The following is a 24690-nucleotide window of genomic DNA, read 5'->3' as shown; positions in this document are numbered from 1 at the left end:
GTATTCAACTTGTATTTTTACACAGTAAACATGGCCATCTTGTCCTGAAGAATAATTTGCTAATCAAACCATGAACAATGCATGCTAGTCTTCCCTTTATAAGGCCGAGGCACTTATAAAAGTGTACCTTGTCCCCAACCTTTGTCCCACAAATAACCTTCCTGCTGTCTGTGGGAAAGGGTGGGGCCTCTGCGTTTTTGGAGGTTTCGTTTCACAGACCCGTGCGTTCCTCGTCTGGTTTCGCCAGCGGTGCCTGGTTAGAGCACAGGGGGCCCCGGGCCACTGCGGTCAGGGGCTGACCTCAGCCCGTTCCCAGGCTTCAGACAAGCTCTTTGCTACGTTCCCTGCGGAATCCCAGGCCGCCCCAGGGTGTGGCCTCACAAAGCCAACACTATCTTCCAAAGGAAAGTGACAGCTCCCTTGAATTATTTGGGCACAGAAATGAGTTTCCACATGTTTCATGAGGCGTAACCAGGTGCTTTCTATCACATTCTTACAGGTGTTTCATTACCGACTTTAGACACAGACTCTAAGGGAAGTGGGAAGAGGGAAAATGGAGACTCATTCTGAAGCTCTCTTGAAATTATCCTTAGTTCCCCCTGCCATTGCCTTAATTGGCAGCCCTTCACGTTAATATTTCCAACAGAAATTCTTTGCTAATGCTTTGACACAGGGCTTTGGCTTAATTGCTTCCCCCCCACCCCCTTTCCCCCCAGAATTAGCCTCTCTCTCTCTCTGAAACGTCGCATCCTGGCTCGTTGAAATCCCTGCTGAATTTGAGGAAATTATGTCTTGGCATCCACCCTACTTTCCTGGAACACAATGTGATGCTGACGACACAGCCCGATCGCTCACTTGACAATGAGCCTGTTTGTCTCATTCCTCTTTAAGATTCAGTGGCGAGGAGAAGAGGAGGGGAGCCTTGCTTCCCGCAGTTTATTATACGTTCCGGGGCCAAGCTAATTGCTTGTATGGTGTCGTCAGGAAATTGATCAGATCAGGGTGAGTCACCTGGCTGGCCAGTGGCTGTCGGAAGGATCCTGCACGCGTGACTTCGTTGCCTTATTGCAAACCGTGGCAGGATCCACCTGCGAGGCACCTCGGCAGATGTTCACTCGTGATGCTGCCTTAAGGAGATGAGATGAGAGCCAACTGCTCCAACGGCTCCGCCTGCCCTGCGAACAGTTCACAGGAGCTGCCGGTGGCGCTGCTGCCGCCGGGGAACCTGAGGCTGGTCTTCACCGTGGTGTCCGCCGTGATGATGGGCCTGATCATGTTCTCGCTGGGGTGCTCCGTGGAGGTCCGGAAGCTGTGGTCGCACATCAGGAGGCCCTGGGGCATTGCTGTGGGGCTGCTCTGCCAGTTCGGGCTCATGCCTCTTATAGCCTATCTCCTGGCCATCAGCTTTTCTCTGAAGACAGCCCAAGCTATTGCTGTTCTTATCATGGGCTGCTGCCCGGGGGGAGCCAGCTCCAACATCCTTACCTTCTGGGTTGATGGAGATATGGATCTCAGGTAAGTTACCCCTCTCCTCTCCCCCCCAGCTCAGTCTTCCCCGGATAGCACTTTGCCTGGGGGTGGGAGCTGACTGACATTTTTTCATGTTGAAAACTCTGCCAATTTTCAGGTGGAGATCCAAGCGGGAAACATTTTGCAGAGACTTGTTCAGTCCTGGGAAGACTTTCCTTTCTGAGCTCAAAATTGCCTTCGCTGGGATTGCACCTCTGTTTGACTGGCAACTGCCTTTCCGAGTGGTGGGGTTTGGTTTATATCTCCCAGGACGTAGGCTGGGGATCCCAGGAAGCCAGTGACAGAGGCCTTGTAGTTCCGCAGCAAATGTCACCTGTGCACCTACTATGCGAAGTCAGTGCTTTGGTGACTGAATGAAGGAGTTTAGGGCTATGTGATTTAGGAATCCTGTTTTAAGCACCAGGGGTGGCCTACCGAGGTGACTTGGAGAGCCACATAAAGACATGACTAAAAACGTTCTTTCTCGTTGCTTTTCACATGCTTAACATTCATCAGGAGAATCCCATTTCTTTCACTTAAGCCAGTGAGCTTATTCCCAATTATGGTGTAAACAAATACCCCTTGGAGACGTTAGGCTCTGTCACTCATTTATGCTTTAATGAGGGTGAATTAATCACATACATGTGAGGGGGAGAAAAGAGAGCATTTGGGGAAAGAATAGAGGAGTCACAATGGGAAAAATGAAAGGAATAAAAACAGTGGTCTTTCTAGATCCTTTGCTTACTGGTGAACAAACTGTTTTATGTTCTGCCCAGGGAAAGAACTACTTACACATTTAAATCTTGGTTTGATGTGCATGTCGTATAGTTGAGATTTATTATTCGATGAATGAATGAATCAGGTGCTGACTGTGCTGGGAGTTGACTTTGGTGAGTCAGCTGCACGGATGAGTTTCCGGTTTCCTGCATGTGCTGAATGTGCAACATGTGGTACATATTTCACCTATAAATTTTAATGAGTGCAGACCAATAATTAATTTTGATATGGCAATGTTTTAGTGACCCATTTATCAGAGATTTGAAAAGAATCACTCAATGCATTGCTAACTCAGATTCAATTAAGATGGTCATTAACGTAAGCATTGGGAAATGATAAATATTCTTTATACAAAGTCTGTATGTCAGCCATAAATTTTGGGATCTGAAAGTTTTTGGAAAGAAAAAGGAAACATATTTATTGAGTCCCCTGATTAGGCGTGAGGTAGACGCTTTCACATATTCTCTCCTTGTGTGTGTGTGTGTGTGTGTGTGTGTGTGTGTGTATGTTTTCAAGTCACCATCTCTCTTCAATACAATATGAATTCTCATCATTGACCCCTTTTTCTTTTTTCTGGGCTCTCATAATAACCTTATACATGACCTTTTATTATTCTGAGCTTTACAGCTGAGAAAATTGTGATTCAGATGGGTTAAGAGGTTGCCAGGTGCTGCAAATGAGTAAGGCAGAGCTCGGATTTGGATTCACGTCTGTTTCTCACCAGGCTGTAGTTGAGGCACTTTCTTCCGTGCCATTTACTAACACACCAGGTCTTCTGTTCTGAATAGGAGCATAAAGCTTTAAACAGTGTTCTCAACCACTTCTGTCCTGTGAAAGAATATTTATTACCACCATCTCTTATTAGCGGACATTGTGATAAAAACGCCAATGAGTAGGAAGTCTATAAAAGATAAAGCTCATTTTACTTCCCTTAATTAGCTTTAACTGTAATCAAATTATTTAACCTATAAGCCTCATCTCCTCATCTCTAAAATGGGGTTAAAATTTATTCTTCACAAGACTATATTTTAAAGAGGAAATATACATGTAGAATGCCAGACACAATAAATATTATGCAATAAATATAAGCTGCTTTACCCTTTTTCTTTTAAAATTTTGATTTTGGGTCTCAAACAATACAAAACAAAAAAACAAGCAAAAAATATTCTGTAAGAAATGACATTTAAAAATGGGGACTATGTATTACATTTTCAAAAGCTTACAGATACAAGAGTAATAAAATCTTAAATTTTAGTAAAAATGGCAAAAAGGAGAAAATTCAGTATTATTGCGTGAAATAACATCCAAATTCATTACGTTTCTTCCACCAACAAAAATGACTTTTCAGCAAAACTCAATAGATTTTCATAGATAGGAATTCTGTTTTTCATGCTGGATAGAAGTCAGCATTTAGAACCACAACGTCATTTTACAAATGAGGACATTGAGACTTAGCTCTCTGCAGAGGACCCCAAACATGTTTCTCATGCCCTAACTCTGCTCCCAGTCTACTTGCAGTTCTCCATGTGTTCACCCCAGGCAGGGCCTTTCAGAATCAACGTGTCTGAACCACTTTCTGCATCCTGAGTGTCATGATCCACTCATTTTCCTAGTCGCCCGGGCTGCTCATCATCTGAGCATTCCTCTGTGACACCCCCTGGGACCACCTTGTTCACTTGATCTTCTGTCAGCCCTGTAGTGCATCCCCTCGAATGCCACCCATAGCTATTGTTTCCCATCCCTTCTCACTGCCATTGCCTGAGGTCAGGGCCTCTCAATTTCTTTATTGGCCAGTTGCAGTATCTTTACAATGTTCTCTCCACCTTTGGTCTCTCCATCATGGTTTTGTAGAAAGTTAGTAAGACAGGCTCTGGGCTCAGATGGCCTATATTGAAATCCTGACTTGGGACCTCTTTTCTGTAACTGGAAGTCATAGTACTTTCTTTATGGCGTAAGGAGAAAATGAACATGTGATACATATAAAGGCTTCTCAACATCTACTAAGTTAGGTAGAAACTAAGCCAGGTCTAACCTACTTCAGGTTTATTCACCATTCTCCAGGTTTATTTCTCATTAACCTCTTAAACATAATTTATCTCTAGTTTAATGGGCTACTCACTGTTCTCTAAACACACCCCACACTTTTCCATCTTTCTTTTGCCTATGTTGTTCCCACAGCCTGGAAGGCCAACTGACCTGATTCTATCTCAAGTCAAATGTTTCCTTCATTATAACTGTTCTGGAAAGCAACTGGCCCATATGTATGGAGAACATAAGAAATTATTTTCCCGCTGGACTGAGCTCAGCTGATCTTGCTGGGCTCTCTTACATGCTTGGCCACTGGCTAAATGTTGACTGGTCTTAGATGGCCTCAGTTGGGCAACAGGGCTCTCCTCCATGTGTTCTCTCATCCTCTGGCAGGCTGGCCTAGACCTAATCACAAGACTGTGGCAGGGGTCTGAAAAAGAGGAAGCATACAAGACCTCTTGAGGCCTTGGCTTGGAACCATTTATCATTACTTTTGTTGCATTCCATTGGCCAATGCAAATTTCAAGGCCAGACCAGAATGAAGAAGTTGATTCTGCCTCTTGATGAGGTAAGCTGCAAAGTCACACTGCAGAGGGCATGGAAGAGAGAGGAATGAACATTTGGGGCCATTTTTGCAGTCTGTTGTACTAAGGATGGACAGAATTCTTGCCTTTGAGGGTAGAACATGAAAACTAAAATCTGGCGGTGCGCTGTAGTAGTTACGAGTAGCACTCAGGAACCAGTAAGCAAATCTGTCACTCACGGGGTCATCTCTGTAGATTATGTAAATTCTCTATGCCTCAGTTTCCTCACTTCTAAAATAGGAAGAAACAGCCAAGTTAGCGTGGCTCAGCAGTTAAGCATCCGACCTATGATCCAGGAGATTGTGGTTCGATTCCTGGTCAGGACACATGCCTGGTTGTGGGTTCGATCCCCAGTGGGGGGCATGCAGGAGGCAGCCAGTCAATAACCCTCTCATCATTGATGTTTCTATCTCTCTCTCCCTCTCCCTTCTTCTCTCTGAAATCAATAAAGATATATTTAAAATAAATAAATAAATAAATGAATAAATAAAATAAAATAGGGAGAAACATAACCTACCTTATGGATTGTTGTGGGGATTGAATGAGTTAATATATATAAAGTGCTTAGAAGCTTACCTGGCACAAAATACTGTATGAGTTAGTATGTGGGGTAGGCAAAAGGGCACTGTAGTAAGGGTCTGTTTTAATCTCTGCTCAAAGAGCTGTGTAACTTTGAGCAATTTACCTCTCTGGATAACAGTTTCCTCATTTCTGAAATCAATGGGTTGCACTGTCTGAGGCCCCTTTCCCCCCCCATTATGGTAAAATATACATACCATGAAATTTACTATTTTAACCATTAAAAATATATGTATTTTAAATTATTTTAGTGAAGAGGAAGGAGAGAGAGAGAAAAAGAAAGACAGAAACATTGATTGGTTGCCTCTTGCATGTGTCCCCACCAGGGATCTAACCCAAAACCTGGGTATGTGCCCTGACCAGGAACCAAACCCACAACCTTCTGGTGCACAGGACGGTGCTCTAACCAAGTAAGCCACACCGGCCAGGGCTATTTTAATCATTTAAAAAAATATGTATATATCTTTATTGATTTCAGAGAGAGGAAGAGAGAGGGAGAGAGAGAAACATCAATGATGAGAGAGTCATTGATCGGCTGCCTCCTGCACGCCCCCGACTGGGGATCGAGCCCGCAACCCGGGCATGTGCCCTGACCGGGAATTGAATCTCATTCTCCTGGATCCTAGGTCAGTGCTCAACTGCTGAGCCACGCCCGGCCGGATTATTTTAATCATTTTAAGTGTACAGTTCAGTGGCATTAAGTACACAGTTCAGTGGCATTAAGTACATTCACATTGCTGTACAATCATCACCACCATCCATTTCTAGAACTTTTTCATCTTCCCAAACTGAAACTCTATCCATTAAACAATAGCCCCCCCTTCCCTTCAGCCCCTGGCAACCACCATTCTACTTTCTGTCTCTGTGAACTTGACTACTGTAGGTATCTCATATAAATGAAGTCATAAAATATTTGTCTTTTGTGTCTGGCTTATTTCACTTAGCATAACGTCTTCATCAGTGTTGTAGCATGTCACAACTTCCTTTGTTTAAAAAAGGCTGAATAATCCATTGCATGTACGTATCACATTTTGTTTACCCATTCTCCTGTTCTTGGACACTTGGGTTGCTTCCACCTCTTGGCTTTTGTGAATAATGCTGCTATGAACATGGGTGTGGAAGAACCTGTTGAAATCCCTGCTTTCAGTTCTTTTGTGTATAAACGAGAAGTGGATCTGAGGTCCTTTTAAGTTTTAAGTATCTTGTGACAATAAGAAATGCAAAGCAAATTATAAAGTCCAAGTGTCCCCCTCTCTCCACCCCAGTTTTGAATGTTTCTCTTGAAACTATTTGACAGAGATGCCTCTCCCCTCTGTCCCCATAGCACCAAATATGTAAGTCTTTCTTGTCGCCTGTTGGAAAGTGGTGCAATAGTTGGGCTGCTTATGTGCCTCACCCACTAGGTCTGTAAGTTCCCTGAGGCCTTGTTCATCTCTGGGCTCAGTGCCAGCCCTGTGGTGGGGGTAGGTGCTCGGTAAACTGAGTGAATGACTGAAGGAAGGTTTCTGGCTGCCGGTGTGTGTTCCACAAACTCCTCTTGCAGTGCCACCGGTTTGCTGTTTGCAGCTGTGCGCTCGAGACAGCTCCTATGTCCTTAGCTTGATGATGTTTGACATGCGAGGTCCCTTTCCCCTGAGGATGTATTTTTGTCGTCACCTGCAGAGAAAGGATTCTGACCACTCGTGGTGGTGGAGCCTGAGGGGGTCAGTGGCCAATTTTGACCTTTGAACTTTGAGGAGTGTCTTGGTTCTTCAGCAGAGACTCTGGAAATAGGACCTCAGATTCTTCAGGTTTTTCTGACATGCCTGGTGGAGGACTGATCATCTCAAGGGACAGGACTTAGATGGAATCCATGTGACTTCGTGTAAGTTTCTGTAACTCTCTGTGTCTTAGTTTCTTAGTCTATACAATGGAAATAATACCTCCACATCAGGTTATTGTATAGATAAAAAGAGAAAATGTATCTCAAAGCATGAGGTATAATACTTGGCAGGCAGTGCTCAGTACATAAGTTATTGTTATTGAGAGGCAGCAGATAGGAGTAACACGTATATTTGGGGATGGAAAACCTGGCCTTGAATTCTTTTCTAGGGCCAAGTCTGTTCCCCCCACCTTATAGCATACTCCATTTCCATCTGGCTAACAGATAATTAAAATTTTTTTTCAGTGGGGAAGTAAGCATGTATTTTTATAGTTTTGAAGTTCAGAGTTTCTTATTTTATTGGTTGAAAACAAAATCATCTTAATAATTGAAACCCCAATTGCGAAATGGTATACTTATTGACACCACATTTTAACATAATGTGTGTATATCTAATTTCCATGTTTTAAGCGAGGCTCAGGATTTCCTTGTTTGTCCAGACTTGCTGAATCTGTCTCATTATTTATTCTCTGTAATAGTTTGAGGATGGTGATGCCATTCTTCGTGCAAGTGGAATCTTGTTTTTTAAAGTAAGATTTTGCAAACAAGTTTTGTCTATGTGAACAGCCAAGAAACCCAGTTAGCCACGTCCTTTGTTTAAACTATGTTGGGATTTCATGGCAGTCGATCAGAAGGTGTGACTTTGCACTGCACTCACACATGCTCACTGTGTGCCTTTCCAGCTGTGTTGTCATTTATAACCGTTGGCAGAGCACCCGGATCCTCTATCGCCACCCTTGACCATTCCCATGAGCATCACAGGCTTGAACAATTGCGCAAGGATGGAGGCATAACCCATGTACTCAAGGACATAGAACCGGCTGATATAAATCTCACACTTTGCTTTCCACAGTCATGAATCTTACCTTTCTGCTGTTTGAGCCAAAACCACGCAGGGGGACAGGCTGTGCAAGTTCCCCCAGAAGTTCGAGAGTAAAGCGATGTCATATGGAATTCTTGACAAGACTTGGACAAATGAAGAGCTAAGGGATGTGGCACTGTCACAGACCAAGAATTAGCAAAAGCTTCCCAGCCACACTCTTCCCAGCCACACTGTCTTCATGGCTCCAGAGGTTTGAGAGCTGTGGCAAATTGCTTCCCTTCCTTTACCTGCTCGTTAGCTAGGAAGCAGTCTTTGCTTACTTAACTTCCACAAAACTTATATAGGAGTGTCTGCTCCGTCATATATGAAAACACCAAAATTTAAACGATTTGGTATTTGCTAAGGAAAAAGGATATTTTGAATATACTCAAACATTTAATGTCTAATGAAGTTGGCGGAAAATTGTTTATTTAGTAAATAGTATAGACACACTTGCCTCTCAATATAGAAAATAATAGATTAGCTTCATACCTTACACCATATAATATATATTTTAGATGAGTTAATAAAAGATCAACCTATAAAAAAGTAAAAAGTGGGGGGATGTTTGAATAACCTCAGGATAGGGGGAAATCTTTAACAAGACAAGGAGCTCAGAAGCGTACAAAATGGACAGATTTGACTGTCTCAGTGTTAACTATTTATTATGGCAAAAGTCACAAGCATAGTGAAAAATATCCAATAAACCTGGCAAAGACATTTGTTTACACATGATGACATGTAGCCTAATTTTAAAGGAGCTCCTATGAGCTGAGAAAAGAAAATATCAGAGGATCAAGGCTGTTTAGAGAGGACCCCCAAGAGGCCAGCAAACATGAAAGCAAACACGACCTCATTCAGAGTTGGGTGTGTAACAAAATAACATCGAGATGCATTCTTCAACATTCTCACGAGATTTAAAAGGGATTAGTCATCCAGTGTAGGCAAGATTGTGAAATGCAACAGTCTTTTTGGAAAATAATCTGGTACTATCTTAAAATAAAAAACAGACTTTTGACATAGCAATTCCACTTTTGGAAATCTATTCCACAGAAATAAAAGAATTATTTCAAGTGAAATATGTAAGAGAATGTTTATTACAACATTGTTTACAATGGGAAAACACTCAAAGCCCTTTATTGATCATTAACAAAGTGACTGAAGAAATTATGGCATATTTATAGTATGGTGTACTCGGCAATTTTTAAAAATGAACTTAATCTATATGTGATGTCGTAAAAGGATGTCTATGATATTAAGAGGAGGAAAAAAAGCAACCAACTTGCAGAGTGACATGTATTGTGTGATTACTTCAAAAAGAAAAAACAAAGAATAAACCTCTACTCATTGAACAAGCGTGTATGAAACAGGACTTCTGAATAGAAAAATAAAAAAGGGGAAGGGATGTAAATTACCTAAGTCTGGATTTCTGAAAAGGGCACCAATCAGATAAATAGCTGCTCCTTAAAATATTACATTTGTACTTGGAGGAGCATGATTTTCATTATGTTTTAACGGAAAGTCTCCATTCCTCGGGATTGCTATAGAGGATATCTACCATTTGAATTCAGTGTAAAAGGGTCATGTCACTAAGATTTTCTCGGCTCACCTGCAGTCACATGACCCATCAACAAGGCAGAAAGAACATTTTTCTAGCACCAGAGTATTGTCATATTGGTTCAGCCTTTGATTCATGTATTTATTGAACAGGGATATAATGAGCTTCTCCAGTGTTCTGTGGCATGAGGCTCTGCCAGGTCAGTAAGGCCCTTGCCCTCTAACAGCTCCCAGTCTGGGTCGCAGCGACAGGGACACGGCTCTCATGCAGGGTGCTGTATGTGCGCATCAAATGAGGTAATGCCAATGAAAGTGCGTCCAGAGGGCAATGGCAGCCGCCCCCGGGACTGGGCCCTCCAAGAGCATTTAGGTGGCACACAGTAGGGCTGAGGATGGGAATCCCATGGCCCCGGGGTTGGCCAGGAGATGCGTTAGATGCCCCTATGCGGTGCATGGATAATGCTGGCTCTAGGGCAAAGCCCATGCAGGTAAAATAGGACAGAAAACCTCACCTAACCCGACCGGAAGCAGTGCTGCACAGTACCCAGCAAAGAAGAAGGGACACTTATTTATTTTTTTAATTGTAGAAAACTTCAAATGTGTATACAAGTAGAAGAGTAGCATAGTGAACCCCCTCTACACTTCGCCCGGCTTCAGCAGTTGCCAACCTATGAGCCACTCATTTCATCTCCGCTCCTGACCCCCCCGGACTTTAGGGGCCTGGCGCCGGAGGAGGGAAGTCTTGCTTTTCCCCGGGCCGCGCGCCGTGTGCTGTTTGCCCCGCTCATCAGGCAGAGCAGCATTCACAGTCCATAAATAGTTTGTGCGTGCTTGAACAGGTTGCGTAATTTCCCCCAGCAATTTAAAGATAAAATAGTTGGCCTGGAGGATATCTCATTTCCATTGACCTTATTTCCTATAATTCTACTGATTTATTCTTTCGCTGCTTCCATCACCCAGATAGGGAGGAAAAACAGCTTGGGGGCTGGGGAGGAGGTAGGAGACGGGAAGCGTTGGTTTGGGGTGGAAACACAAGAAGTTGGGGGCAAGTTGCATGGTGCTTTCTTGGGTGCTCCTTCTCCCTGATCTCTTGTTGGCGTTTTGCCTTCAGTTGGAAGCTCTCTTTTCTTAGCTTTCATGGAAGGTGCCCCCTGGTCCTCCACCAGGTCTCTGTCTGAGCTTTCCCAGCGTGCCACGCGCTCTGCTCCCTCTCCCCAGGTCGCAGCAGGGGGCCCTTCCCAAGCGCTGCTCCCCAGCTCCTGGTCTCTCATTACACTTGCTTATATATTTTAATGTGTAACCAAGTGCTTTTCCCCAATTAAAATAAGTAACGACAAAAAATAAGACCGCACATATTTGGAAAAAATAAAAACAATGTGTTATGAAATTTATAAAGCAATAACTTATTTCATACAGTGTAATAAAAGCACAGTAATCAAGATAACATTCAGTGGGAAAAAGGACAACTACTGATACATGCTAAACCGCAGATGAACCTTGAAAACATACCAAGTGAAAGAAGCCGGACACGCATATAATTCTCTTTATAAGAAATATCCAGAGTAGGCAATCCTGTAAAGACAGAAAGTAGGTTGAGTATTGGTTGCCAGGGGCTGGAGGAAGAAGGGAATAGAGAGTCACTGCTAATGGGCTGGGTTTTTTTGTTTGTTTTGTTCGATGAAAATATTCTGGAAATAGTGCTGTTGCACAATCTTGTGAATATATGAAAAACACTTAATTTTTTTAAATTTTAGTTTTATTTTTTAACATTTTTGTTGTTGACACTATTACAGATGTTCTCATTTTCCCCACCCTGCCCCCGTCTCTTCCCTCTGGCCCTCACCACACCTTTGTCTGTGTCTATGGGTTATGCATATATGTTCTTTGGCTAATCCCTTCACCTTCTTTCATCCAGTCCCCCCACCCCACTCCCCTCTACAGCTCTCAGTCTGTTCCATGTAGCCAGGCCTCTGTTTCTATTTTGTCAGTTTATTTTGTTGATTGGATTCCACATATAAGTGAGATAATGGTATTTGTCTTTCTCTGACTCGCTTATTTCACTTAGCATAATAGTCTGTAGGACCATCCATGCCGTTGCAAAAGGTAAGATTTCCTTTTTTATGGCCAAGTAGTATTCCAGGGTGTAAATGTCCCACAGCTCTTTTTTACCCATTCATCTACTGATGGGCACTTGGGCTGTTTCCAGATCTTGGCTATCGTAAATAATGCTGCTATGAACATAGGGGTGCATATATTCTTTCGAATTGGTGTTTCAGAATTCTTAGGATATATTCCCAGAAGTGGGATCACTGGGTCGAAAGGCAGTTTCATTTTAATTTTCTGAGGAACTCCATACTGTTTTCCACAGTGGCTGCACCAATCTTCATTCCCTCCAACAGTGCACAAGGATTCCCCTTTCTCCACACCCTTGCCAGCATTTGTTTGTTGATTTGTTGATGGAGCCATTCTGACAGGTGTGAGGTGATATCTCATTGTGGTTTTAATTTGTATCTCTCTGATAATTAGCGATGTTGAGCATTTTTTCATATGTCTCATGTCCTCTTTGGAGAAGTATCTATTCAGGTCCTTTGCCAACTTTTTAATTGGATTGTTTGTCTTCCTGGTGTTGAGCTGTACAAGTTCTTTATATATTTTGGAGATTAACCCCTTATTAGATATATCATTGGCAAATATCCCATACAGTGGGGTTTCTTTGTATTTTGAGGCTGATTTCTTTTGCTGTGCAGAAGCTTTTTAGTTTGATGTAGTCCCATTTGTTTATTTTTCCCTTTGTTTCCCATGTCCTAGGAGATGTATTGGCAAACATATTGTTTTGAGAGATGTCTGAGATTTTACTGTCTATGTTTTCTTCTAGGATTTTCATGGTTTCAAGACTTACATTTAAGTCTTTTATCCATTTTGAGTTTATTCTTGTGTATGGTGTAAGTTGGTTGTCTAGTTGCATTTTTTTGCAGGTACCTGCCCAATTTTCCCAACACCATTTATTGAAGAGACTGTCTTGACTCCATTGTATGCTCTTGCCTCCTTTATCAAATATTAATTGGCAATATAGGTGTGAGTTGATATCTGGGTTCTCTGTCCTGTTGAATTGATGTATAGGTCTGTCTAAAACACTTTAAAATGATGAATTGTATGGTCTGTAAATTATATTTCAATAGAAAAGAACTGTATAAGGAAAAATATCCTTATTATTATAATTAGCAGATTATTTAGGGCAACTATATCCTTAAGTAAATAAGAGTTAATTGATGGATGTCAAGAACAGCTGGAAATCTTTTTCTAGACCACAAGTGCAGCCATCATTTGTTGAGTAATAGGACAGGAGTGAGCTTCAAGTAGGTTACCCCGTGTAATCTCTAAGAAGTTGTGTCTGGGAGTTGCTTTTGGTTAGGGAACTAACTTCTTCATTTCAAACTCTCTATCTTATGCATTATTTTAATTTTACTTTCAGCATCAGTATGACAACCTGTTCCACGGTGGCTGCCCTGGGAATGATGCCACTCTGCCTTTATCTCTACACCTTGTCCTGGAATTATGAGAAGAATTATTTCACCATTCCGTATCAGAACATAGGTCTGTATGAGTTTGGGAAAGGAAAGTTACAGGAATGGGGATGGTAAGAATAATAGCTGTTGTTTACTATGTGTCTCCTTTATGCCGGGGTTGTTATGTTACCTAATTTAATTCTCCAAGTAACCTACAGTACAGATTCTATTACCAGTTCCATTTCCTAGATTTTTAGGATTAGGGAGGTTAAGTAACTCGACCAAGTTTGTTCAGCTGGTAAAGACAACTAGTGTTCTGACTCAGGAATCTGACTGCGAAGCCCAAGCTCTTAACCCCTACTTGAGTTCACTTTTGAAAATAAGACCAGAAAACTTACTTATTAAAAATATCTATTATAATTTACTATAAAGCAATTGGATTCATCATGACCAAAAAAGTTAACTGGGTGGCAGTGGCTCTAGTGAGACCTTAGTTCCCACAACTCCACCTTCACATTGCCTGTGAGCCTTTGACTACTTTACTGATTAGCACAAATGATTTCTATTGATTATTAAAGTGTGTCCACATGTCACAACTGTTACCCATATCTTTTTCATTATCTCCTTTCCTGAATATTATTTTTCATTAAACTCTGCCCTTTTCCCAGAAATCCCTGTGAACTCTCTAGGCTTGGAAGAAAAACTTGGCAAAACGATCTGCTTCTTCTCATTTGCTCAGAGTCTTTGGAGAACTGGTAGAAACTGTGATTCTTAAAACTCCGAAGTGTCAATTTGGGGTCTCAAGTAAGCACTTGGAGGGCTTACAACCGACAGTTCATATTTCAAAACCATGACCAGAGCCATCTCCTGGTAACAGCTGGAGACCACTGAATCTGTGAAAATTTGAGTGAAATCTTAATTTAGAAATCATGATTTTTATGTGCAACCGTTGCTGATCAGTAAGTTACTCAATATAGCCTGTTTTGATAACATATTCTGAAAGACATGCATAAATAATTAAAACCCAAAATTTTATGAGCAATTCGTATAACTTTGGAGCCGGTATTGCAGGCATTGGGCCGGATTTGGAACGTGGCTCTGGAAATGTCAGCAAGATGACCCCGGCCCCGCTGAGCCTGCCTTCAATGCCCTCATTCACTTGTGTTAATTAAAAGGCATTTTGTCCTACTTGCCTTAGGGTTACCCAGCTGCACTTGGAGAATACGAGAAATTGCTTTGGTATGTGTAATACCTGCTGTTTTTATGTCTGAAATAGGTATTCTCACTTTGTGAAGCAAGTGACCCGTTGGCTTGAAACAGGGAATAGTGGCTGTGGTGGGGGCGCCGCGCATAGCACCAGGGGTGACCCCGGACTAAAGCGGCCCCCCGGTGGCCGCCGGCACGTTGCCAGTTGGCTCGGAAACCCCGTGTGACTGTCGGGGATTCTGAGAGAGGTGGTGGACCAAGCGTGGCAGTGTCCAGCAGCATCACACACCCTTCACACGTTGTCTTCCAAAGATTAAAAAGAAAAGGCGGAGTAGACGCAGAAACGAAATGCAGCTTTAATGAAAGCTTTTATCCACATGAGCAGAAGCAGCTGTGGGCTGGGAGGTGCGGGTGAGGGGTGCCGTCTCACGGCTTTTTCTTCCCTTCAGGAATCTCCCTCGTGTGCCTGACCGTCCCGGTGGCCTTCGGTGTCTATGTGAATTACAGGTGCCCCAAACAATCCAGAATCATTCTCAAGGTGAGCAGCTCCGCCTGGCAGGCAGCACAGCCTCGGACCAGAGCTGTGACGGGCGGGTGTGGCCACGACTGGGACAAACAGGACGGACAAACAGTCCCACACCCGGCAAGCTTACCCACGTGCCCTACGGCTTTGGATCCCACCTCCATATTTCCTCCGCCTCCCTAAGCCTTGCTCTGCCACTCCCCCAGACTCATCCACTGAGGCTTACGACACCCTGGAAAGTGTGGGGCTCTTGCTGGAGGGACAGAAAAGCTCAGGCCTGTGCGTGGTCAGAGCGTGCTCAGGGCCACAGGCGCGCAGGCCGCGTGCAGCGGTGCCAGGGGTCGGGGCGAAGCTGGTCTCCTGTGCAGCGGTGCCAGGGGTCAGGGGCGAAGCTGGTCTCCTGTGCAGCGGTGCCAGGGGTCAGGGGCGAAGCTGGTCTCCTGTGCAGCGGTGCCAGGGGTCAGGGGCGAAGCTGGTCTCCTGTGCAGCGGTGCCAGGGGTCGGGGCGTAGCTGGTCTCCTGTGCAGCGGTGCCAGGGGTTAGGGGCATAGCTGGTCTCCTGTGCAGCGGTGCCAGGGGTCAGGGCGAAGCTGGTCTCCTGTGCAGCGGTGCCAGGGGTCAGGGCGAAGCTGGTCTCCTGTGCAGCGGCTCCGGGGGTTAGGGGCGAAGCTAGTCTCCTTCACAAGCAGGACAAGGGCTGCCTCTCAGGAACATTCCTGGGGACCTTCTAAAGTCGCAGTTTGTACACACGGGCAGGGGCTCCCCACGGTGTGAAGAACTGTCACAGTGAAACAGCCGGCGCGCACGGAGGGGCCTGGCCATGGTGATGGTAACGGAGCTCCTGCCCCCCCCCCGGCCTTGCAGGGCTGTCCCATGCTGCCCGAGAGTCAAGCACACGTCCCTGTTCCATGGCTTTTAAAATACCTAGAGAAGACATTCTCAAGAAGGGGGCTGATCTCCTGGGATGCTTTCTGACCTTCCAGTTATATACCAGTTTAGAAGGGAGAGGATTGTATTATGTGCTACTTTCATGAAGAGTTTAAAAATGGTTTAGTTATATTTTACATGTATAAAGAAATAAACATTTGGGGCTAACCAGAAGTTTAGCAAATACATGTGAGTTCATTTTAGTTTGGAGTTTGTGGTTTGGGCCAGTTTAAGCTCTTGCTATTCGGCTCTGCCGGACAGAACGTGGCCACTCCATTGGCCACACAAACCACGAACGGAGGCTGCTTTCGGGCCTTACAGTCCCCACCATTCCGGCCATTCCTCCAGTGAGATGAACATGGGAAAGGCGGGGAGGTGGGGTGTGTTGTTTATAAAACAAGAGAATAAAATAGGATCATGGGAACCTCTCTTCAAGTACTCCGCCTTTGTTATTTTCTTGAAAGGGCATTTAGCAACAACAACAAATCATGATTTTGGTGTTTCCAGACCCTCTAATAGTCTGTTGGTGCCAATGGGGAAATCAGATACATTTTCTGTAGTTCAGTTTTATTTCTGTAAAGAGCAGATTTAGAACCCCTTTCCCTTAGCTATTCCATAGGATTTGTGGCAGAAAATATTTAATAATATGCATAAATATTCTCGAGAGGCTTTGTAGAAAGACTAGGATGCTTTAATCACTATTTTGACGTATCTTCAATCTCTGTTCCTAATCCTGTTTTAACTTTATGATTCATTTTCTAAACAAATTGCTTTCGGTGAGCTTTAAACTTTTAAGTCCCCCTTTTGGTAGAAAGATTCAGAGGATTTTTATAGTCACAGGCCTTCTCCGTATATTCCAGCACCTTCCATCGCGGCGGGGCCCAGTCTATCCTTGTGTTTGGGAGTAAAAGTGACCCCGAGAACACACCTATGGTTCACTGAGCTGCTTTTGTTTTGTTTTGGGTACCCATGGCTACCTGCCTGCACAGCCTGAATCACTGCACATCAAGGCGGATGCTGTAACTAGGTACATAGTTTGCTGTCACCTGGCATGAACGGGAGCTTGCCAAGATCCTGATCTTCCCCAAATATTCTAGGTCTTGCTTCTTTCCTATCTGATCTAAAACTCAAACTACTGGAAATTTCTTTGCTGATTTTTTTTTCTTCCTGCTAAACAACAAAAGAAAGAGACAGTATTCATTTGGGAGAGGACAGAGGTATTGGTCAGTACCTCTCACATTACATTAATTAACTCAGAGTGTTTCGTGACAATTGGGTAAATTTCATTTGGAGGAGAACAGGGCAGGGATTAAAGCAGGAGAAGTCATTGGTGGTTGAAGGGGGGGTGGGAAGAGAGTGGCAGGGGGTCAGGCAGGAAAGATCTCAGACAAGAGGTTACCAGCGAGGTGTCTAAGAGGCGTGTGTAGGGGTGTTGGATGCTTATTGTCAGGTTTCACTTATTTTACAAATATGTCCTATGCATGAAAACTGCTACCCAAGCCTTCTGGCCAAATCCTCTACTTGCAGGGAAAAGATACTGGTCATAAAACAAGAAAACTTATTTGTGTTGAGCCTTACCAGTTTCTAGCTTAGCCAAGTTACTTGACCTCTTTGGATCTCAGGTGTATTCTCCGTAAAGTGAGATTGGGTTCGGTGGTCTCTAAGCCCTCTCTTTGTTCGAAAACGTCTAGGTTCCAAGCTTTTTCGCGCAGTGACGGACTTTGCATTGTAGAACATAAAGACCATGATGTGTACATGTGCTTACTTTGTTGGTTTGCTTTAGATTGGGGCCATCATTGGTGGGCTCCTCCTTTTGGTGGTCACAGTTGCTGGTGTGGTGCTTTCGAGAGAGTCTTGGAATCCAGACATCACGCTCCTGACCATCAGTTTCATCTTTCCCCTGATTGGCTACATCGCAGGCTTTCTGCTGGCACTGCTTACCCACCACTCTTGGCAGAGGTACAGTTAATTTATCCATAAACTTTGTTGGGAAGAATAACTTAGACACACGGCCACTGGAAGGCTTAGCTGTCTGGTTGTGTCTGGGAGCACAAAGGGTTTTGACTTACAAGGTGGATGGAACAGGACGGCTCATCGTAAAGAGGGTGAAAGGATCATAATAATTCTTTATGTAAATGAAAGCAAAGGCCAAATTGATGGAAGTTGTGATCTGTGAAATTAGGGTTGGATTGTTGAGACCACTTGTAATCTGAACACCTTTCTCTTCACATTCTAGTAGTTAAATAGGAGGGCTGAGATGGTTTCACTAAATACAGAGATCATTCTAGGACATGAGCAAGTTCAAGAGATTAAGCATATATGCATTGTTTGTGCCAATTTTTAAAAAAGTGCCACTTATGAGGGGCAAGAAGAGAAAGGGAAAACTTGAGAAATAAAATAGAAATTTATCTTAAATATTATCATTACAAGTTGGGGAATATAATTTATAAGTGCTGTGAAATATTAAAAATGATACTATTCCATGTTATTGGAATAGATGAGATGAGCATTATTATAAACTATTGGGGGTAACATAAATTGGCATAAACTCTCTAAAAGACAAGTCATATCAACAGCCTTATAAATACTTATAGCTAAAGCAGTGGTTTTACCTCTAGAAGTCTGTCCTGAAGCTATCAGATAGATGCATGAATATTGATGGCAGGGATGTTAATTGCAGACTTAATTCATGATGTGGCTATGTGATGGACTATGATGTACCAATTTTAATGCTTTTGGAAAACACTTAAGAGATAAATTTGATTTAAAAAAGAACGGAAAACAGTATGCATTTTGATTCCCATCTTGCAGAAGGGAGAAAAAGAATTTTATGCATGGAGAAATACTGGAAGAAATACACCATATGCTAATAGGGTATTCTGAGTAGTGGGATTCAGACTAATCTTAGTTGTGTAATATATTTTGGTATATATTTTATGTTTTTCATTGAGCATGTACTACCTTTAAAATCAGAAAAGAATTATTGAAGAAAAGTAAATTATGTAGTTGAATTCCAAAGGTGGAGTTTGGGAAAATTTTAATTGACTTTATGCTGTTTCTAGCTCACTTGGGAACATTTAGGACTGTACCAAGTACTGGGTGAGGCTCCACCAAGAGTATCTCATTTACTACAAGCCTGAGAGGTAGATATTATCAGCACCCACATTTTGAGATGAGCAAACCCTTCAGAGAAGTTAAGCAACTCAACCAAGTTCATTGATCCAGAATGTGGTAGAGTTAGGATTTGGACCTGGGTTTGTTTCCAAAGTTGGGAACATAGACTGTTGAGTGGTTGAAATATAATTGGATCTGGAGAGAAAGTATTCCTATAGCAAAGTGTAGTCAACATTCTCGTTTTTTCCACGCCTGATGGTTTAAGAAAGATTGGGACTGAGAAACTGCATGTGCCCAGTGAATGGTCCAGGTGCGAGGTCCAGCTTGTAGCTTAATCATATCAAGTTATCGACAGGGGTCTGAAAGAAGTTAAGGTCGTCTGAAAAAAAGCATAGCAAGCAACAAGGTCACTAGAAATAAAACAAGAGCCACAGAACTTGTCTTGCACCAGTGACGACATTTTAACTCCCACGTTCCACGCCGCATTCCAGCCCAGCTTACCTTCCAGAACGCCTCTCTTCACCTCCATCCATAAAAACCCGAAGACTCCCTTGGTCTTCTCTCTCAGGGAGGCCTGGGGACAGATGAAATGCTTACCTCAGCCCCCAAGGTCCTGCCTATGTCTTCCTTTTTCTCCCTCCTGCTTTTTCTTTTTCAAGTGAGGTTTATTTTATTTTTTGCAGTTAGAAAACCAATAGAGTTAGGATTTGGACCTGGGTTTGTTTCCAAAGTTAGGAACACAGATGGTTGAGTGGTTGAAATATAATTGGACCTGGAGAGAAAGTATTACTAAACCTTTCACCAAAGAAACGATTGTAGACATTTGGTTTTTATTTAAGGTCTTTCTGTTTACTTTCAAGTGTTGTTCAGTTTATACTGTTTCATGTTCTCTAACTCAACTTCCCTTCTCACCTCCTCCAAGCCTCCGCTCTGCACAGATTGGCTTACAGCACGTGCAGTGCCTCCTGACAGGCCAAGCTCACACCCGTCCCTGGAACTTTAATCTCAATCGCTGTCCCACATGAAATGCCTCTTCCTCTCTCTCCATCCTTTAATCCCACTCTTCCTCTGTGAAGCCTTCTCTAACCATTGAGGCCCCTTTTCTAAATTTCTACAGCATCTCCCTGATATGTCTGGTTGTCGAACTTTTCCTGTGTGTATATCTTGGCTTCTCAAGCAGATTCCCAGGGCAGGGTTCATAGGGCCCTACTCCCAACGCCTCTCAGGAGACCACCTACAAAGTAGGCACTCAGCAAGTAATTATTGAACCAGTAACTATGTTTAGTGGCCTAAGCTCATAGCTTACATTTATTGCTATTTGTAAGAGAACACTTAAGAATAGTTTTTACTGAAATGTAACTCTTGAAAAAATTTTTCATTGTAGGTGCAGGACAATTTCCTTAGAAACTGGAGCTCAGAATATTCAGATGTGCCTCACCATGCTCCAGTTATCTTTCAGTACCCAGCAGCTGGTCCAGATGATTAGCTTCCCATTGACCTATGGACTCTTCCAGATGTTGGATGGAATTCTCATTGTTGCAGGTGGGTTGAGCCCCATTGGGTATACTTGTTTGATTTTAGAGAGAGAGGAGGTGAGAGGGAGAGAGAGAGAAACATCCATGTGAGAGCAGAATATTGATCACTGCCTCCTGCACACCCCCTACCAGGGACTGAGCCCACAACCTAGGCATGTGCCCTGACCAGTAACCGAACTGGTAACCTTTTGGTGCATGGGAAGATGCCCAACCAACTGAGCCACACCGGCCAGGGCCCATAGTCAATTTTTACTGTTGTCAGGGGAACAGACTCTGAGTAAGTCTCAGTGATTGCTGATATAACTGATTATATACTAACTACTGATATAAAAACATAAGGAATACTTGGGGTTTAATTTTCCTATAAAATAAGAGAAATCCTAACAATAAAACTCCTGGTCTTAGACTCAAGTTTGAATTCCTTCTCATGGTGAGACTGTGAGGAAAGTAACCTGCCATCCCCAGCTATCTTCCAGCACCCAGGGGAGCACCTGACTCATGGAAGCTGTCACTCCACAGGAGTTGCTGACAGACTGATGGAATAAATGGATGAGCCGTCAGTGACCTGACGACTAAGGCTCATTCACAAATGGTCCATTTCAGACAGACATTGCCATTTTGGTACACTGAATTATTTTGTTTCATAGTTTCCTCTTGATTTCCTCTCCTCTCCTTTTTTCCTGTGTGTTTATACCTATGGACCCAAAGCAAACAACTTCCCAAAGTGTAGACAAGTGCACACGGTCACCAAATTATAATCCTTACCAAAGTGACTTTTTAATACTTGCATGTTTTAACATCTAGCATATAAGTTGTACAAGAGGAGATTGAAGAATAAACACAGCGAAAAGCCAGGTTGTGCAGAAGGCTGCCGTGACAAGAGATCCACCTCTCCCAAAGAGACCAGCGCCTTCTTGGAGGTGAATGAAGAAGTCGCTGTCACTCCTGGCTCGTCGGAGCCGACGGCTCCCCACGCAGCTCTCAAGCCGACGGGCCGCGTCTCTTCATGCGCACAGTAGGGGCTTGCTGGCCTCCTCCGCAGCCAGTAAAGATAGTGCAGGGCTGACGCACTGTCTTTGTGTGGATTGTAAGTTGTCTGAGGATCCCTTTTTGAGAATGTATTCTGCCTATTTCAGGGAGTCCTTTTGGGGTTTACACAACGTATTTACTAGCTGCCCTGCTCTCCCCTTTGGCGCAGTGAAGGGTAGTGCCCATTGCTGTGTGAAGTCGCCCTCACGTTGTGGATTTTAACCTCACGAGAGGAGGGACTCTGTAGCGATGTCATCTCATGCTTCAGGGTAAGGACAATCTGAACTCACACTTTGGGAAGGTCCTTTGGAACACTGGGGAGGAAGCATACTGCTTTTATTTAAAAAATGGGGCCTTTTCTCAAATGACTGTTAATTTGTAACAGCTTGAAAGTCTTTTTGGATTATGGATGTAATACATATTTCGAGGAAATTTAACGAACATTTGAGGTTAAAAGGTGAATGCCCCATATTTTCACTCCCCAGTGACAGGCTCTTGTATATCCTTCTAATTTTTGTTTACACGTTATGTCACTTTAAAAACATTGGGACTACCCCATATATGCTGCTTCGTAAGTCACCTAATGACACGCTATGGAGCACCTTCACGTCAGTCTGGTTCACCTTACCTCATGCTTTGGAACAGTGGCTTCGTAGAAGTATTTCACTGCAGGGAAGGGCTAGTTTACGTAACCCTTCCTTATTCACGGACATTCAGAGAGCTTTCAAGTATTGGTATTGCGATGCTGCTACAAACGCTGTGCCCTGCCGCGAGCGTCTCTGTAGGATCACTTCCTAAACTTGAATCGCCAGGCCAACTGCGCATTAAAACGTTGGCGGGTTGCTCCCCACAACGCTGTGTGCAGAGCAGTGCCCGACAGGGCCTGGTTTCCCACAGTCGGACCAGCTAAAGGATCATCAATTTTGTTTTGTGAAAATATCCCACTTAAAATTGATTTTAAAAAATTATGAGTAAAGGATTTTTTCATGACCACTTGCCTATTCTTGTCCTTTGCCTTCTTTTTAATTTTTCCCTTTTTTGATTGATATATTATGGAGAGTGACCCTTTGCCCTATGTTTTATCTTTTTTTTTTCTATAATGTCTTTTGCTGAACAGGAGTTTTAGATTTTTTACATACTTAGCCATATTAGTCTTTTAAAATATGTTTCTGATCTTGATATCTATCCATTGTTAGAACACTTATATTTTTATGTGGATTGTGAATTGTGAAAGGATTCCTTTGTGAGAATGTATTTGCCCCTTTTCGGGAGATCTTGGGGGTCTCCACGACGTGCTTACGAGCTGCTGTGTGTACTGCCTGGCACTGTAAAACCCCTCCCCTCCTCCATCCTTACATTAAAAATATGTCCCATATGCTTTTCTCTTGCTTTTATGAACTAAGTGTGTACATGTTGTGTTCCATTTTGAATTTATTTTTCTGTACGGTGTGCTGAGAATCTGATTTTTTACGGCTCATCGTTCCAACATCACATCTTGACTCATTTGTCTCTGTACTGATTTGAAATCCCACCTTTATCACCTAACTTCCTACATAATGGGATTTTGTCAGGACTCCATTGGGTTCCATTTTCCCCCCCGGTCTATTCTTATTTGTAAGTTTTGAAACTTACAAAGTGTGAGGAAGTGTATTGTCTGAGATAAATCTTTACAATTTTATTTTCTAAGTATTCCCAAGAACTTGTGGGTTAAATGACGACAGTGATGATTACGCTATTTTCACAGCAATGAAGCACGCCTTTGCGGGAGTCCAGAAAGAGCCCCAGGAGGCGGCACAGGTATATTTACATGGACGAGAGTGCCACCGACTTGGGACAGGACGTTAATCCTCTGGCGCTGACCCCTTGGTGGCTCCCACCCGTGCCCCTGCTAAGGGGAGTGTTTGGGGAGCCGGCCCGCGCCGCGTAGCCACACGGCCCAGCAGCAGTGGGGCGGGAAGGGCTCCTGCCCGGAGCTTTCCAGTTTAATGGGGAGAGACCACGGCAGGGAGCGGTCCAGTTGTGCTGGCACAGACACCCCAGGTCGAAAATGAGGATTACCAGGAGTTTTAAAGACTCCACCAGAAAATGAATTTCTAACCTGTTTCTCTATGGAGGAACTTAAAATAAAATGGTAAAATCCAACACTGCTCATCAGTCAGCATTTACCACAGTCAGGACAGTCTGCGGACTAGTCCACCGAAAGCCATTCTTTAAGACAGAAACAATGACAATCACTGTAAGGGTCTGAAAGCAGCCACGTGGGTCAGAGGACTGCCATCTCCAGAGACGGTTTGTAAATGTGTTGCTGAGAAGGTCTGGCCACAGTCGAGTAGCCCAGAGGCCATGCGTTTGCTTTAGGATGAAGAATATAACTTGGAAAGGCTCGACCTGAATCAGCTGCATTCTAACTGATCTGAGTAAGGGTTGACCGAAGCCAGGGCCTACGCGAAGCTCAGGAGCGGTGGGGCCCGAGAAATAAGGTCAAGCGGAGCGAGTGGGGCTCTGTCCGGAGGAGCCGGGTGCGTAGCCGGGCGGCGTGCTGCGGTGCGGGCGCGGGGCTGGCCGCGCTGCTGGCTGGGCTCCACCTGCAGAGCTGGCCCGCCTCTGGAGTCATGGGTTGAAGTCAGGCAGACCTGGAGCTGAATCCCAGCTGTCATTTGGGCAACTTGGGCAAGTGACAGTCCCTCTGCGCTTCAGTTTCCTCTCTGAAAAATATAAGAAAGATAACATTCAATCCTAAATACCGGGAAAGGTAGGCAGTGGGAAAACACCTGTTATGACTCATGGGAAGTGAGTGGTGAGCGTCCTGTCCCCTTTTCTCCCTTGTGTGGTAACAATAAGTCTCGGTGTAGAAAGAGTAATTCATTCTAATCCAGTTTAATGAATCACATCTTGGCCTCTAACCACCTCCCGACCGGCCTTTGTGTGCACGTACTTTCCTACCTGGAGGAGCTGCCGAATGTCGGGCTTGGTCATTCTGCTAGAGGCCTAAGCTAAAAAAATTAGCCACGTGGTCTATCAGCGAGTGTGCTG

At 43.7% G+C, this 24690-nt stretch overlaps 1 protein-coding gene across 1 annotated transcript; it reads left to right on the top strand.

Moving 5' to 3' along the window:
• The first annotated feature begins 855 nt into the window (after positions 1-855).
• On the top strand, positions 856-24356 carry SLC10A6 (solute carrier family 10 member 6). Its single transcript, XM_081128032.1, has 6 exons — positions 856-1515; positions 13290-13411; positions 14979-15067; positions 17763-17938; positions 20478-20635; positions 21433-24356. The coding sequence occupies exons 1-6, from the start codon at positions 1142-1144 to the stop codon at positions 21645-21647; spliced, it is 1134 nt and encodes a 377-aa protein (XP_080984158.1). The 5' UTR covers positions 856-1141; the 3' UTR covers positions 21648-24356.
• The last annotated feature ends 334 nt before the right edge of the window (positions 24357-24690 follow it).

Source organism: Miniopterus schreibersii, assembly GCF_964146895.1.
Source record: "Miniopterus schreibersii genome assembly, chromosome: 1".
NCBI classification, from domain to species: domain Eukaryota; kingdom Metazoa; phylum Chordata; class Mammalia; order Chiroptera; family Miniopteridae; genus Miniopterus; species Miniopterus schreibersii.
This window is presented reverse-complemented; position numbering and strand designations above follow the sequence as displayed.